This window comes from Myiozetetes cayanensis, unplaced genomic scaffold, assembly GCF_022539395.1.
Source record: "Myiozetetes cayanensis isolate MyiCay16 unplaced genomic scaffold, myiCay2020 scf5-8, whole genome shotgun sequence".
NCBI classification, from domain to species: Eukaryota; Metazoa; Chordata; class Aves; order Passeriformes; family Tyrannidae; genus Myiozetetes; species Myiozetetes cayanensis.
This window is the reverse complement of record NW_026087742.1, coordinates 84,698,782-84,716,849: the sequence shown is the minus strand read 5'-3', so window position 1 is coordinate 84,716,849 and position 18,068 is coordinate 84,698,782. Positions and strand designations below refer to the sequence as shown.

At 36.0% G+C, this 18,068-nt stretch overlaps 1 protein-coding gene across 3 annotated transcripts in view; it reads left to right on the top strand.

Moving 5' to 3' along the window:
• The window catches only part of GABRG3 (gamma-aminobutyric acid type A receptor subunit gamma3), a 310,237-nt gene that overhangs the window by 10,971 nt on the left and 281,198 nt on the right, over positions 1–18,068 (top strand). For all 3 annotated transcript variants that reach the window (XM_050334198.1, XM_050334200.1, XM_050334199.1), the window contains exon 3: positions 13,107–13,174. In XM_050334198.1, coding sequence (XP_050190155.1) covers positions 13,107–13,174 — 68 coding nt within the window. The remainder of the gene's footprint in view (positions 1–13,106; positions 13,175–18,068) is intronic.

Here is an 18,068-nt window from a genome sequence, read left to right as displayed (position 1 = left end):
AGCATAAAATTTAGATAAGAGCCAGTAGATATCTGCATATAACCATCTTGGGCTATTATTTTGTTTTAATTTGTATAACTGTATTCTGTATTTTAAGCCAGACATGGTTTTTTTGGGTTGGGTTTTTGTTTGGTTGTTGTGTTTGTGTTTGTTTGTTTGTTTTGTTTGTTTATTTTTATGCGTCACCTTTTTTAGTTATGCCCTGTTTGCCTGGTTTGCAAAATGGCTGTAGCACAACTGCTGCTCAGCTTGTTCACAGCAAGTTTGTACAACAGAAATCAGAGAGCATTTGTCATTTATATTTACTGCACCTTGCATGTACTTCAGAATGCACTGAGAATGGGCAATACTCAAAACAATCGCATAATATAATTTGCTTTTCCTAAATTTTTGCAAAGGTTAGAGGGAGAATTCCTGCCACTGATTATAAGTGAAAATGTTGTTAGCTGATAGCACATGTATTGATACACTTTCTAGAGGATCCCTTTGGATCAGTTTAAAGGGAAGTAAGAGCCATCTGTAGGCATTCACCATTACTGTAGCTACACAGTAATATAACAGTTGCAGAAAAAAACCCATGTGATATGAAAGTGTCAGTTTGGTTCTTTTTCATAGCCATTACTTTGATTTTTCCATAGTATTTACAAAATTATGTTTGATACATGTGTCTGTTTTTATCAAAAAGTGACATTTATTTCTCTACTTAGTTTGTCATACTGGATTCAGCTGATCTTTAGTATCTGATGGAGAAATGCTTTAATGCACTTTCCCACCCATATCAACATCTAGAAGACAGTCTCAGACAGAATATTTTATTTATTTTGTACACCATGTCCTCAGATCACTGACTTAAAGCAGAGTAAATTACATTATGCCTATGTGGGGCAAAGTAGTCATTCAAAGTCCCCATGTCAGTTGCCATAAAATCAGTGGAGGTCAGACATATCTTACAGCACTGGAAAGTCATTGTTATCAAAATAATTCCTTTTGTCTCTCCACAAGACTTTGTAAATCCTGTTTTAGAGAAAGGAGTTATACATATCATATCAGACAGAGATTTTACAGTTCTCAGCTACATCTATTTCTATCAAGCGTCTTGGTCCTAGGCTATTTTTCTTTGATTGCAATCTGCCTATTTCAGAACTTGAGCTGAGTGTTCTTCATACACTTGAGAAGTTAGTTTGCCTCTGCTTTCTTCCCTGGTTCCTCTTTTCACCTCTCCTACATCTGATGCAGATAAATAACATTGCCGTTTTGAAGTTGGGAAGCTGTTGCATTTGGCAAGGAGAACACAAGGGGAATACTAGAGAATCAGGCATCACATCTAACTTCCCTGAATTGCTGGCTGGTGCCTCACACACAGGTGATCTTCCTTTCCCTCTGGGAGATGGTTATCCTCCAAACAGGATAGCTGACGTGTCCTGGCAACTGAACTGTGTTCCTGCCCTGAGGGTCCCAGTATTAATATAAATAAATTAAAGCATAATACATATCAGTTAGAGCACCAGGAAAAAAAGTAGTGAACCAGGTAACAAATAGGCATACAACGAGAAAATTCATGTTTTGAAATTTATAGGAAGGATGGAAAGAAACAGTGGAAGAAGGGAGAAGTAATTCTCGGAATCAAGCAGAAATACAGTCAATAAAAGATACTGAGGGTTAAATCTAGGACTAACATGCAGTCAGCTAATCCTTAGAGCCTTTACATTTACTTCCAGGTGCTGCCTGGAAGCAAATCAGCTGTCCCATAGGACAGGGGCACTCACCATTTCATGTCACGCTGCACTTCACTCAGTTTTCAAATCCTTTATTTCAAAGCCACTATTTCTGACAGTGGACAGTTTTAGCAATGGTCCTGAAGAAATGACTGTTGTCCTGAATGCAGTCAGAAAAGCCTGGGAAATACTGACTTCTTTGTACTTTCAAAGATTAGAATTGTTGTTTTTAGATCACCTGGGAACACACTTTTGCAAGCCAAAGGCCATGAAGAGAAGGAGAAGACTGTGGCAAATAGAACGTATTGCAGTGCGTGCTGGCCTAGGCAGTGGCTTTTCTGTGGTTTTTCCATCCTTCCCAAGGCAGTTGATGTTTTGGCTAGCTCAGATATGTCCAGGTACTACCTGGCACGATACAGGCACATTCTGAGTGCCCCCTTGCCATGGACTTCTGCAGCAGTCACCTCCAGCCCAGCAGTACAGCCATCAGTGAATAAACTCCTGCGCACACTTAGCTACTCCCTTTCCTCCTCCCTCACCCAAGAACATCTAAACCACTGTAAAGAGTGTGTAGGTCACTGCTAGGCCAGGACTTACTCTCTTCTTTTTTTCTCGTGTTGACCTATACTTGACCTCAGTTTTCATGTAAATGACTATTGTTCAGATCATGCGCACAATCTACACTCAGCAGTTCAGGCATCACCTGCAAGGTTCCAAGCCAGGATTTTTAGAGAGTGGATCAAACAACCTAAATATTAGGCAAAACAGTTAACCTGTGAAGGCTATTATCAATGTGCTACCTTAACAGGACCTGTCTAGCTAAAAGGAGCCTTTGATCTTCAGAAACAAAGCAGTGTTCTACCAGCAGGGGAATGCCTGACTTCATCCCCTGTGGCTACACACTTGGCAGAGTTCTTGTCTCCATAAATATCATGCCTTGTGAGGGTTTTCATTTTATTGGTGTCACCTGGCAGGTTTCCATTATACCACAAAAAATGCATGTCTTTTGGAACCAGAAAAAAAAAAGAAAAAAAAAAAAAGAAAGGAAATAAAAGAAAGCACCTCATACTGAACAGCTAATACCAGTGTACTGATTAGATCAAAAATAAAAGTGTTTTATCATGTAAAGCATCTTTATCACTGATTTTTTTTTTTTTTACCAACTACAATTATAGATCTGAGGATCTCAGGTCTGTTGCATGGTATAAAAGGCACCAATCCCAGATAACAACTAAACCCATTCAGAACTGTAAAGGTCTTAACATTTCTTCCACAGGCAGGTATTCTGTATTTTGTTCCAGAGTGCTTTGAAGTGAAGACCTGTCCAATGGATATGCATAATTTTCTAAGCTTGCTATGCTGCAAGCATATTTTTTCCTACATGCCACATTGATTTAAGTCCTAAGTCCCATTTAGTAGGACCAAGTTCTGCCTCTGAAATTTTACTTCCTTATTATTAATAAAATAAAAATATTAGTAATATTAGGCAAACCAACAGAGCACACAGTAGAATGATGATAATTACAGCTAAAAAAATCTCAGTCTCATTTAGGTTCTATTGATAAACCAAACTTTTGTCATTGCTCTTTTTTGATTGATTTAAAATTAAAGTTCCAAGAAAAAAAGATTGCACAAGCAAACAAAACCAACCAAACAAAAGAAAACTCATTATTGAAGCAAAACACAGGTAAATTAAATACAACATAACAAAATGTATTTCCTTCAAAGTCAGTTTACTTTCATGAAACTGTCCTTTTCACCTTCCTTAGTGGACAGCTTAGTCCACAATGGAGTTCTGGAAAATAAAAGCTACTTTCAGAACCCTACATTGTTTCAACTTTAACTTCCTATGGAATGTAAGTTACCTGAAATAGAAAATTTGTAACAGTGAAACAAAGTGAAAGGTTTACCAGTCACGTTCCCTGAGTGAGCTTACATGTGGAATATGCTATTTTTTATTTCATTGTGAAAGTCACCTTACCCATCAAAAAGATTAGTATGTGAGAGGTTTCCAAAATGTGCCATTAGTAGTATGAGGAAAAAAGTCTCACCCGAGATTAGGCTTAGAACTGCAGAGTAGTAAAGTAATTTGTATTGCATGTTTGCATCTTCTGTTTCTCAAAAGTATCATTACATTAAGGAAGGCTCTGAATTGCACATGTTGAAGAAAACTTCATCAGCTTGTGTTCTGAGGTACTTTCACCACTAATGCCTGCTTTTCCTTCCTTTTTTTTCTTCTCTTATCCTGCATTAACTCATGGTTTCCTCTTGGATCCACTAAAATAATTTGATCCCTACGGCCTCTGGTGGTACCCTGTATTTATTGTTTATTTATAAGCCCAAACAAATTCACTTTGAAATATGTAATATTCTGATTGTACCACTTCTAGCTGTCTTGAGAGTCAAGCTGGTTTTCCTTGCTCCCTGAATATCTTTATAACCATTAACCATATTTCTGAAGATGAGAACAGTCTCAGAAACTGCTGTGCAGCTCTCAGTACCCTAAGTAGTTTTTCATAAGTGTGGCTGGTAGAAATAGGTGGGCTCATTGGTATCAGCAAACACTGAAGACTGATTTCTGTCTGATGTGCTTTACTGTGCTGGCTTGGTAGCATTTAACAGCAGTTATCTTTTAAGGCAGGTTAAAGTTTTCTCTGTAACTAGTTTAACCGGTTTCTCAGTGTATGCAAGAAGCAAATCTGTTGGGTGAGTGTGCAAAACATTTATTCTGTTGCTTTTAAAAGGAGATGTTCTTTTTCAAGCAAATCCTATTGAAAAATCTTGAGTTCTGAAGCAGTACCATAACCTTTCTTCTGTCTGACCTGCTTTCCTAGCATGCCACATAGAAAAGAACCCTGAAGTACACCACAGGCTATTACCACAGAGGCTGTCAAGTTATTTTTGCTAGCTGCTGATTGCCACACCTGATGCTCTTTAAATTAGCTCCAGCTAGGTTTCCCCATATGTGGTGACAGAGGGTTTCTTATTGCCTGACAGATCAAAATATTTCCCAGATCATAGTGCAGAAAAAGCTGTAAACTGTCATGCCAGGTCAAATTACTAGTTCTGCTATAAGTCTTCTTTTGTACTGGTCTACAAGAGACAGTGTCAGGCATCTTATAACATGAAGTAGTGAGAGGGACATTCATCACTTCAGGATTGATTATAGACAGTTGTCTTTAAAGAGCTAACTAGGGTTTAAAGGCATTGCATGAGAAAGAGAGAGTGAGTAAATTCTGTTTGTATTATTGCAGCACACAGGAAAGGAAAGCCGTAGGCTTGGATCCAAATTCTGCAGTACTGGGCACTGCAGAAGATTGTGGTTATTAGTCTAATTTAGGTTTATATGGAAGAATAAACTTGAATAGCCCTTTGTTGAGGACCTAAAATACTGTGGCTAAGACTTAGTTTGGAAATAGGGCTGAATATAGTGAGAGCTCAGGAGCTGAAAAGATCATAACAAAAAAAAAATCAGAAATGCTTTCATTGTTTTCATTATATTTCTCTTCCTTTTTATTTTTTTTTTTTCCTGGTGGAGGGGGGGGAGGTGGGGAGTGAGGGTTATGAAGTGGATTGCCTTCATTTCAGAAAACTTTTATTTTGATTCAGCCACCAAACTAGAAATCCATTAACTGTCCATTTCCATGAGTAAGACAGTAAATATGGACTATTTTAGTGCCAGTCATTTCCCATGCATTATGTATAAGCACACCTATGCAAGAAGAGGAATATTCCTGAGGAAAGCATTGCTATTCAATGAAAATGAGAATGATTGCTCTTCTGTGTGGGAGGATAGAAGGGATTTCTTGATTGTCTGCAGGAGTTCTAATTCTCCAGCATCTTTAGTAATAGACTCTTTCTTCTGCAGACTTTGTCGTGAACATTTTCTAGAATATTAATAGCAAGGTTAGCAAGTGAGGGGTAAATTACTCTGTGAACACTCCAAAACCCCAGATTTATGTTTTTGGGATCCATACTTGAGTTTCAAAATAATACATAAATAAGTAGGTTGGCTACACATAGTCCTCGTTTAGTGCCAGTACAGTGCATCAAACATAGGCTCTTTCAAAATCTAGCATGAGAACAGCTCTGATTAGGACAGGATTCTGACTGAGTTTTTCATGCTTATATTCTGGTTTTCTAATCGTTTAACTGTGGAAATGAGCAGAGATGAATTTCTGACTTGGCTTTCTGACCTGCTTTAGTTCACAGCTTTTCAGCTGTCAGGGGAAACACCTTACTTTTTATTCATACTTCTCTCAGGTAAATCTTTCAATGTGTCATACTAAAAGAATAGGTGGAGAAATTTTATTCCTATGCAATGAGTCTAAAGACCTCCAATTTGATGTTTCTGCTTAAAAAAACCCCAAACCTGCAAGCAATCCAGTTTATCTTTTACTATTATTTAACAGGTGTTTGTGTGGGTTTTTTTCCTTTTTTTTAGATCACCTGATTTAAATCAAATGCTGGAAAGCAACAATTTAATTTGCAGCTTACAGTATGTCAATGTATAGAAATATTTTAGTATTCAAATGCTGTTTTTCTGAAACTACTCTCATAATTTAACTCAAGTAATACAATTCCTTGCATATAAAAATGCTCTTTTGTCTAATTTCTAATGAAGTACTTGTATGTATGTGACACTTGTGTCTTGTTGGGCTGACAAGGAGGTACTGGTTTAGTGTTGGAGAAAGAAGCTTTTTACCCAAGTACTTAACAGCAAAGTCTCTTAAAACACAACCTTCTCTTTGTGAATGAAAATAATTAATTTACACACTCTTATTTAGAGTTTTATTTCCTGTCAGTGATTACTTGCTGAAATTACTTGATACAAAGTCAGATGGAATATTTTTCTTGAATGACGTTGTAGGCAGGGAAGTTTGGTTGACAGTTAATATTTGCCAAACTCTTAATCCAAACTGTCAGACCCAAAGCTATATGTAGCAGCTGTTAGTTCTTATTCTCTCTTCTTTTCTACAGCAAAGAAATCTGAGAGGAGGTTGGAAGTATAGCATACAGGCTTCCAGAATGCCATGATTTGGAAGTTAAGTAAGAGTCAGGGAAAGTCTGAGATCCTAATTACATAAGAAAATCCTTTTCTTCTGTCCTCTCTCCTTCCTCCTGTGATTACCCAGACTATGCTGGCATTAAAGAGGTTTCTGAGCAAGTATTTGTAAACTGGACAGATGTACAGTGTTAGAGTTGCTATTTTGAGGTTGTGCCACAAACTAATTATTCTGTCATTTTGAAATAGGGAAAACTTTCTGCACATATTATTTTAAATATTTTTAAATATTTTTGCTCATTTTTTGCAACTGTATAGTTTTCTTATGACTGTTATTGTTCATCCAGACCTTGGTTGCTAGCTTGCTAAACTTTGCAGGAACAGATTCTATTATTGTTTGGTCTTATGATATCACATAGGAACTGCCCCCTCCAACGAATATAAATAAAACAAAAATGGAAACTTTAGGGATTGACTGAAAAACAAGCCTAGCCATTAGGATTTACAGTTTTCATTCCCCAGCATAATACTGGAAAAATTGGAGTTTGTGCATTAGGAAAAGGTAAATGAAGGATGAAAGTACTGAAGGTTGATTGATAGTGATGGTGGGAAATGCAGATAAAAAGTGATTCATAGTTAATTGAGGGAACCATTTATGTGCACGCTGCCATTCACACTCCTGGACAAAATGGCAACCAAACCTGGCATGTGAAAAAAATGCCCTCTTTGGAGGACTGTGTTCTCATCCTGGTATTGCTACTATCTGAACTTTCTTTCAAGTCTGCACCCAATTTTTTATTATCTTTTAGCTTTTCATTTTCAATCCCATTTTGATAGTTTGAAACTAAACATGCTGATGTCAGTTCTATCAGGGTTTCTTTGTCAGTAGTAAGTGGAGGACTTTGGCCTCTATCTGTTTTCAAGTCCATTCTCTTTCATGCAGGAAGAATGAGGGTTTTTAATTTTCCTCACTGATATTTCTCCATCCCTGGAGGTTTTTAAAATGAGACTGGATGTGGCTCTTAGTGCCATAGTCTAATAACCACAGTGGTAGTGGATCAAGGGTTGGACTTGATGATCTCAGAGGTGTTGCGGTCCAGGTGGGATGGCGACAAGGTTTCAGGATACCAGCTCTCTCTATTGCAACAGTGCATCTACCTTTATACAGTTCTGGGTGACACATGTATACACAGCATTGGTTTACCACTAACATAACAACTTATGATTGGACACACAGCCACATGTCTTAACACAATAGGTTAACATTCCTAACAGGAAACCCACTCTGTGTCACAGTCCTACTGTCCGTGGTTAACCCTCTGCCAGGTGTAAGAAGTTCCATCTTCAGTATCTCAGTTTACAGAGAGCCCAGAACCAGCTGGGCTCGCCCACAAGAGGTCCTTTCCAACCCAGTTGATTCTATGATTCTATGATCTTCATAGCATCATAGAATAGAATCACAGAATCATTTAGGTTGGAAAAGACTCTTAAGATCTTTGAGTCTAAACATTAACCTAACACTCTGAAGTCCACCACTAAACCATGTCCATAAGTGCCACATCTACACATCTTTTAAATACTCCAGGGATAGTGACTCAACACTTCTTGTTACCATGTCTTTCTTCAAATGTAGTAATATGTTGTAAATTAGAGGTATTTCATCTGAAAATAGTTAGCCTTGAGAAGTGACTTGTTAGCACAGCAGTTTGTTTTACACGAATAACTAGGTAAATAGATATCGCCTGTAAGGACATGTAGGAAAATAATAATAGTCATAATCACTAATGCAAAGTAAAAATTAACACTACAGTCACTACTATTACAGTTACTGATAACTGTGTAATGATTTATTAGAGCTTTATCCCAATATAAAATTAGCAATTTATGTGCTAATGAGATAATGTAAAATATCATTATAGGGTAATTTCAAAAAATATCTCATTACTGTAGAGCCAATCCTGTTAGTCTTTTGCACTCAGAAGTCTTGTGGAACTTGGACAGAATTTAAGTGGTTGTGTAGTTCTGAAACAGAGATGATACTGTGTTTGCTATGTGGTTGTGTGCCTTCTAAAAAATCTAGTGCTAATTGCTTTGCTTCTATAAATATGTGTGTATTGATCCATAACGTTTTTACTACTGCTGTTTTGCATAAAACCAGTATAAACCTGTTGAGGTTAACTCTCAACAAAACATAATTTTCATCTTATTTAAAAATTTATGAGAGCTCAGTTAGATGTACTATGTTTAATTGAGCTTCTAAAAAATATTTCTCAATATTAAAATTTTAAAAATATTTCTGAATATTTATGACTTGTACAGGAACATGAACGCTATTTGGACAGACTTCAAATGTGGAGGAAGCTTTCTGAAGGAAGCAAAGTGGTTTCATTCATTAAATTAGCATCAATTCTGAATAGTGGAGATCTATCAAAAATTAAAAGATATTTGAAAAGGACAGGATAATTTAAAGTACTAAACAAGCATAATAAAATGACCGAACTTATTGCACATTTTTTCCCTACATGACATGAAATTGTATAACATTCCCTTTTTTGATTTTCTCAGGAGTCTTTTAAAATTCTCCTGATTTATCTGTCAAGTTTTTTACATATATGATCAACTTACCTGTGTCCAAGAGCAAAGACTTCATGGAATTTAATGAGATTCAAGCTCAGGTACTATTTATTTCACCAGTGTAAATCTATAAAGCAGGACTAAACAAATCCTACAGTTGTCCTGCATGTATATTTATGATCAGGGCATTATTCTGAGCATTTCTGTGTCTCGTTGTCCAGACATACCTGACCTTGCTTTACCCTAACTATCTAGGTGTTCACCTGTCTTCTTATGTGAGCTTTGCAAGCAGTGTTGAACTCCTGACTCCTGTGGCCAAATGTGTTCTGAACTGTCTAAAGTTTGTAGGCAACTTTCATTCAGTAGTGCCTTTGCAATGTGGTACTTCCAAGGCTGACTGGTGTATTAACACTGCCTGTCTCAAAGCCAGGACATTTGGATCAGATGATCTTAGTTTTGTTGGCTTTATAAATCCACTCCTCAATCAAAACCAACATGTTTAAAGATTAAATGACAGTAATAAGCAGTTAGCTTACCTTAGATAGCACTGTGTAGCAGCACAACACTGCAGTTACTTGGATGTGTTTATATTGTCTTTTAGAGAAAAGTTACTGCCATATATTAAAGACTATTTCAGAGAACTTTGAGAAGGTTAGTAGATTTGTTAACAACCTTTAATTGCTCTCCTGCATGTTGTATATACATGGTTCTGCCAGTAATTTTTCTAAGTTTCTGACAGCTCTTTAGAACTATCTTGGGTGTATGCCAGTATCAAAACAGTAATGGAGCTGATTATCTATTTGTAATCCTATTGCCAAACTTCTACCAAGGTATTAACACTTTTGTTTTCAATCAACAACACTGTGAGGATTTTTCTAGTGCATGAAAAAAAGCTCCATCTGCAGCTCAACAATTCCGTGTGTGGCTTGAATTCGTTCGTGAACTGAGCAGTCACAAATTCATGTAGTATACAGAAAAACTGAGCAGGCATGGAAATTGCAGAATCATAGAAGGGGTGAGGTTGAAAGGGAACACAGTGGGTCATCAGGTCCAGTCTACCTGGTAATGTAGCTGTTTATGTCTTTCTATAAAGCTCAGTTTATTTTGAAGATTTTTAGAGGGTGAGTTTTTTTCTCATAAGACCAGATAACTTTAAGAGTCAGTTATTTTCTTTTTCATAATGCATTTAGGAGGAAGTAATCTTAAAATCTTGGCCTCATTATGGTTGGTATTTTGAATTAAAATCTTATGATAACAAATCTAATATTTATACCTAATGATCCTCCCAGTTTATATCTGTTTATATCCATGAAAGACTATATGCAATAAGAACTTTTGTCCTTGTATACTCTTTTGTATTTTCTTTCAAAATCTGAACATGTATTTACCATACAATCAAATTAAAATTGTATTTTTGACCTCTCCCTAGGAAAACAGAATAAAATAATTCAAAGAAACTTTCAGTCTTTTTTTTTTGTAGTAGTAGTATAATAGTTTACTTGTATTTATTTCTTAATTTAGTTTCAATTTGAATTTCACTATGAATATCTGAGGCTAGATGCTGATTTAATTTGACAGAAAAAACAACTGTTTCTTAGTTTTCTTCTGTTTCAAGATTAGACCTTTACTGTGAGTAAGATCAAATTCTCTTTAGCATTAACAAGCAGTGCTTAGTATTTCTTTTTTTTTTCTTTTTTTGCACAATAAGAGAATTTGGTCTGGCACATTCAGGAAAAATTATCATCTCATAATCTATTTATATATTTAACTGCAATGATTAAACAAAAACTGATTCCAAGCACTGCGTTCTGGTCCTGAATTTTGTCCCTGATCCTGCCAAGATTCAAGTGCATGCCAATTTGCATCACTAAGTCTAGTGCCATTAACATTCACCAGAACTCCTCAGCATTTAACTTCCAGCTAGATAGGTGCATAAACCCTAGAAAGATTAGAGCTTTTTATTCCATGTATTCTATCTCCGTGAAAGCTGTAGTTCCCCACTATTACCAATTCCTATGTAATGACATTTAATACTGCATTTTGAGGCAAGTCTCATTACCAGAATCCGCTAGACTCCTATTTAGTTATTAACTGGGAACAATTAGAGTTGCTTTAATCAGCTGAGCTTGTTCAGCTGAGTTCAAATTTTCCTTTGCTGCAGGGAAGATCTGAGTTTATCAGCCAGTACTTCAGACAGTTTGAAACCACAACCTTAAATAATCCTGGATGTTCTGACCATATGCAGTCAAAGAAGTATATGTGAGTTAATAAAAATAGAGAGAATTGTTATCATCTTTAACCGCTATCTGTACCTAGTTTAAGGTTTATCTGTTTTTTGCAGCATGGGCTATAGTCTTCGTAATGATATGTACATACCAAAGTCTTACATGACAATCCAGCACGCCTACTTTTTTTAGAACCATTTAACTTTTCAAGTACTTTGAAACTACTTGGGATATCATTGTTAGGCTGAAATTTGGGGGATGCAAGCAAAAAATATTTATCTTTACATGTGAACATTGTTGTCTGTCTTTAGCTTTGTGCTGGATGGCTTTAGATGAATTGACTTTTACTTACCAGAGATAAACTTCCCACAAAACCACAGAATTTAACTGTTCCTCACTTCCCTGCTCAGTAGTTTCCCAGAGGAAAGCTTTCTGAGTTTTGAGTGATGTACCTGCATTTCCTCATTCTAGGGGTCTTGGGGGTTAGGTGCAAAACAGTCCGAGTTCAACATAGTTCCCAAACTTCAGTGGTTTGAATTATCTCTGGAGATTTTTGAAAACCATAGAGAGGAAAAGGTGTTTTTATGGGAAACACAGGTGTCTGACAGAAGCTGTTGGCCTACTAGGGCCAAGTTTGCATCAATTCTGACTATGCAGGCTAGAACAGCATTTACACTTTATATTTAGTTTTGAGTCAGCTAACCCTGGAGAAAGTAAATCTCCAGTTTAAATCTCTATTTAGAGCCTAATGTATACTCTGTGGGGTTAGAAGAAGGGTAGCATAAGTAAAAAAATGAATGTGCCTTTCAGTGTAAGAGTGGCATTAATTTAGGGTTAGGTTATGTCACCAATAACAGCTATCTGAATAATGCTCAGGAGGTACACTGACACCAAAGATACTAAAAGAAAGATTAATCCCAGTGGCCTCAGCAAAAGGAAAAGGTACAGAGCTTGTCTTGGCTTATTAAATACTAGAAGTCTGAAAGCACAGAAGACCTGGTGAGAAACGTGCATTGACTAAACCAAATCAAATTCAAAAGCCTTTGGATGAGTGAGTGTGTGCAAAGGCAATGTGGACTGAAGGGAATGAGTCTAAATTGAAAGGAGGAGAGTTGCTTAGGTTTAGCTAATCAGATTTCATAGAGATTTTACTCTAAGTTAGGATGATTTCAGGGCTGAGAGAGAAGATGCAAAAGTCTGGAAAGATTTTTTTAGTGTGGAACAAACAGGCTAAAGGACCTATGTGTTGAGACAAAGAGAAAAAGGAATGTGCTGCATTATTTCTAGTTTCATGTCAGTTGTCTTAGGTTTTGACTTTGAGCTACTGTGCTTAGCACTGAAAGGTTCTTTAGCAAATTACTGCTGAGATAAATGGGGATCATGATGACAAAGTGGTACAGGTTTTAATTTATATCATTTTTTTGTTGTTGGGTAGAAGGAAAAGAACTTTATCTTCCTGAAAAATACATAATCCATATTTCTCAGTAGTTGTACCTAAAAAAACCCCACCTTTTGGTTTTTGGGGAAGAAAGTATTTAAAGTGATTACTTATGTTGTCTGCAAAATAATTTTTTTTTTTCTTCACAGTAAAACCAACGGTTATTGATGTTGACATTTATGTCAACAGCATTGGTCCTGTATCATCAATAAATATGGTAAGTGACTTGCTAACAAAGATTTTTATCTGCGCTGCTGATCTTCCATCAATACTAACTTTTGAAAAAGACAATAAATACCACTGAGATAAGTTGTTTTGTTTCTGATTTAGTTCTGTTTTTAGCTATAACTCTGTTTTTCTCTTTTGTGTCTCATCAAGAGAAGAACTAACCTACAAGCAATATTATACTCTGTGTTGTCTATCACAAAATTCTGATAGATCTTCAATGGTAAAATAGCTATCTTAAGGGAAAATAAGTATGAAGTGAAGCAATTGTCAAGGAAGTTCTTGAGTTGTTGTTCAAGAGACAGTTGAATTTACTTATTATGTAATTTACTATATTATGAATAGCTTCATAATGTCAGAGTTAATGAAAGTCATCGCTAAATAACAGTATATTTATTTGAAATTCATCATCTCTTAAGTGGTCACTTTTCTTTCATTGAGTTACCAACAATCTTGAACCCTAAAGTATAATTTTGAAGAAGCTGTACAGCATAGCTGTACTGCATGTGTAAAGGCAGGAGAAACTGAAAGAGTGTGATAGTGTGACCATAGTGAACCTAGTGAAACCTGTGGTTGGTGAGTTGTTGTGGTCTTAACTCCAGGTCATTCCTCAGTTCTGCAGCAACACATTCAGATTTAGAAAGCAACCTGATTTATGTAGCTATGAGGGGTTATGGGTAACTGTGGCTGCTTGCAGAACTTTCAAGTTTGAATTCAGCGTATTATTCCTTTTAGTAAATAGGGTTGATTTTTTCTTAACACAGCTTGGAAATGGTGGACCAGTTAGTATCTTACTGTACTTACAGCTCTCAAAATAATCTCTTCAAAGCAATGTCTTTTTCTTTTCTACAATGACATTCAAAGGCTGTCATGTGCAATGTTCATATAAGAATTGAATGAATAGCACTGCATATATGTTTTGTATTTTTGGAAGAAGAGCTCCTGAGTTTGAAAGGTGGTTGTTCAGCCTTATTCTTTTGGTTTTGCCTATATACATGGAAGAAGGTAAATCATTGCAGCATGTCAAATATTAGGTGGTCAGTGACTCTTATGCATCCTGGCAATGGAAAATCTGGCAAGTAAACACAGAGCAAATTGTGTACTGTGGACAACTTGTCATCATATTCAAAGACTGTGAAATGGGTTGGTCATATATCACATGAAGCACTGAATGTCAGGCAATGGGAGTACCTGCTCTGTTCTTGAACTAATAAATAGATAATTATCTTGCCCTTCCCTGATGGCCTACCATAGTGACTTATGCAGGGAATGACTTACTGGAAAGTTTCCTGCTTTGCATTTAATCTAGAATGGGAACTCTGTTCAAAAACAATGGGGAAAATGGTGAGGGATGCTTACTTCTCAATGTATTTTTGCTCTTTGCCCCTCTGAACTAGCTTGTAAGTAGGATTTTGTGGTGGTAGAAATGTATGTGAAATAATAAGGAAATGTTTGATCAGAATCACTTCAGGTAGAAAGAAGATAAAAATAATAGAAGAAATCAGTGTTTCTTGGAAGATTATGGCACAATCATAATTATCCATTAAGTTTGTGTATCTTGAACTATATCCTATAGCACCAAGATAGAAAGATGCACCCAAATATCAATTTTAAAGATGTATACTATATCTTTTTCATAGTAGATGGTCTTACTAGGATAGTTAATTAGTATATAGCATTGCAATATTTCTTGCTTATATCTGAAAAAATGACATGTAACTGTAGGGGCAGAATGATAAATAAAACAATGATGAAATCTAAAATGTAAGTATCTGATATTTTTAGGACTCAAATCTGCTTAAAACTATGCTTAAACTTTTGAATAGAAATGGACCTTATTTCAGATTGTGTTTGTGGGCAGTACATCCCACTGAAATCGAATCTGAACTAGCATAGTACTTCTGAGTTTTACTTCTGTTCTTAAACCTAGTTATCAATAGAGGAGATTAATTAGGCACTCAACTGTAGCAAACTTTTGTCCAGAAGCTCTGTTGCTTTGAAGTTTGTCCAAACTTATGTAGAGAGCAGAAACGAACTTGAAGTCTCAAACTTACACTGAAGAAGGGAAGTCCTCCTCACAAACCTGCAAGTTATTGTGCTGTATGATGACTTGTCTCTCCAGTGGCAGAACTGATTGAGGAGGTTTTCTTTCCATTTCTTTTATTTCAACTGTTTGGCTATAGTATTCAGTAGCCCTGTGGTGGTCTACTAGAAGGAAAAATCAAGTGCTTTTTGGAAATAAAACTAATAATAATTTAAAACATAATTTATTTATTTTTAAGTAAGCAGTTTTTCATGTAGAAAGAACTGCTGAAGCATGGGTACACAAACAGGTGGAAATTACCTGTGTCAGAGGAAGAGGAAGGAAGGAAACATCTTCAGTCTGATACCTGTCATAGAACTGAACTTTCGAAGGGAGAGGAATGTGCATGAAAATCCCATTTCAGGAGATAAAAAAAAAAAAAAGAGAATTCTTGCTAGAATATATGTCTGCTATATTGCTCATCAGATCAAGAACTTTCAGCTTTTCTCCCCTAAATTATTATTAAAAGTTGAGCTATTCTGCCAAGGTAACTCAGTAATGTGGTGGTTGATTGAGTAAAAAGAAAGATGATTACATTGATTTCCATCTCTTTTACTTCAAGAGTGAGATCATCAACACGTACAAGGCGAACTTCCCTGCTGTGTAGTTTCAAACTTAGACTTTGGCTCAATTACTTTTTCTTAATCTGCAGGACTTCTGAGGGAAAATCATGTGGAGCTTCTCTAGAGATCAAACTCTGCAGGTATATTTTCTGATCAGTGTTTCATCAGTGATTTTCATCTAGTGAGTGAAACTTAGGAAATAAAATAATTTTCTTTAAGATATCTCTTCAGTGGATGTTCAGCTGAATGTTCAAGCCATTTTTGTAGAGCAAAGTTTTTCAGTAACTGTTTTAATTATAATTAGATTTGAGTATGAATATTAATATCTCTTTCTTTAACAGTCCGGAAAAAGTTGCTATGAGACACCTATGTATAGCAAAGGTAATCTCAAGTGAACTGTATGTGAATACTTGTGGACCTAAGGAAAAGTGAATCCTCTCAGACTAAGACTGGAAGGGCAAGGAATGTTAGGGATCACTTCAAAAAGGCTTCAAATCAAGGGAGAGATAGCGTTCAGTGACAAAGATGGCATAATCCACAGGAATATATGGCTAACCCTTCATTCCAGACTTTTTACTACTTCCCCTGAAAGTCTGATCAGTGATTCATTTTCTAGATACTCTCAAAAATGTCCATTTTAAACTTCAAGATTTCCAGAAAGAAACCCCGGGAGTGATTGTGAGACAGTAATGTAGTTGCTCTTCTATTAGAGACTCATCATTATAATACCTTTATGATGACAACAGAAACTTGTTTTCTGGATAGACAGTGGTGACTCTTTGTGACAGAGAAGATTTCTTTGGGGCATGGTTTAAAAAATCCTAATATTAAGATACAGGGATTGTGTAAGAATAAAGAAGCCAAACCAGGCTGAATTGTGAACTGAGTGATACTAGGAGGTAGTTCCAAGTGACAGTGTAATTAGAGACCTTGAGATTGCAAGATTTTATTTCAACCTCTTGTGTATTTAAAAGCTTTGTTATATCTGTAATCACGATGAACATGCTTCCACTGCTGTTAGGGGTCTTCTAAATGTTTGGTTTGATTTTTTTAAAATTCAAAAATAATTTGCAATCTTGATTTTATTTTTCCCCTACTTTATATTGTAAAACAGGTGTATGAATTCCGTATCACACATTTTTCATTTCTAGGTGTCTTTTTTTTTTTTTTTTAATACTTCCCATTCAAACTGTTGTCCAGGAAACATATGATTTTACATTAAAATCCCTGATCCATTTTTTGTCAACCATCCAGTTCTTGTCAATAATTGTGAAGGTTTATAAGCTGCCTTATAAAGCTTAGACTTGACGTGGCTTACTGTAGCCTGGTTTTCTGCAGATAAGCAGTACTGTCTTGTGTATAAAGGAACAGAGAAAGAAGAGACACCAGTACTCATACTGGGAACTAGACATAACTGCTGGGGAAAAAAATCCCTTAGAAGTAGTTTTGTGAGACATAAGTGTAAGCACACTGAGTTTACACAGGCTGTTAAATGTCAGTGGCATCAAAGGCTGAGTGTTTGTGTGCTCACACATACAGTGTTAACTGAGCAGCTATGAGAATCTGAGGCTGCAGCACAAATTGCTGGTGAAGGAAGAATTTGACACCTATGTGGTTTTTGCAACTGGAATCTCATTTTAACACAGCTGTACAGAAAGTATGTTGAAGAGACAGCATGAGAAGCTAGCTTATAATCTGTACTTGTTCATAAAAATAGTAATTGGTTATCTGCTGGATATATGTTCATCTCTTTATTCTCAGGTGTTCTTAAAGGGTAATTCATAGTGTTTCTTTTATGTATTTCATCACTTCATTTTATTGTGTCCACTCTCTAGGCTATGTCATATATCTATATGGGCACTGTGTTTCCCTTTTGTTCAGTTAAGTGTGGTAAAATAAAAGGAATTTTTACTCTATTTTACCCCTTAATGTATTAGTAGACTTCTTTGAACCTCAGTTTCAAAGTGCCCACATGCTTGTTTTACTTCTCCACTAGATACAATAGGCATTTAAAAGAACAGTCTTGATGTGGAGACTTGTCTAAAATACTATTCAGAGTTTATAATTAAGCCTGAATTTATTGCATAATTTTAGTCTTCATGTCTATTTACTTGTTGGTTAAAATTATTATTAGGACATCTGCAATTACAGAAACATAGCCTGGTGGATCTTTCCATAATAAGGCAAAGCTACTTTGTAGCCAGATTTCATCTGTTTTTCATCGCACTGTGTAGCCCCAA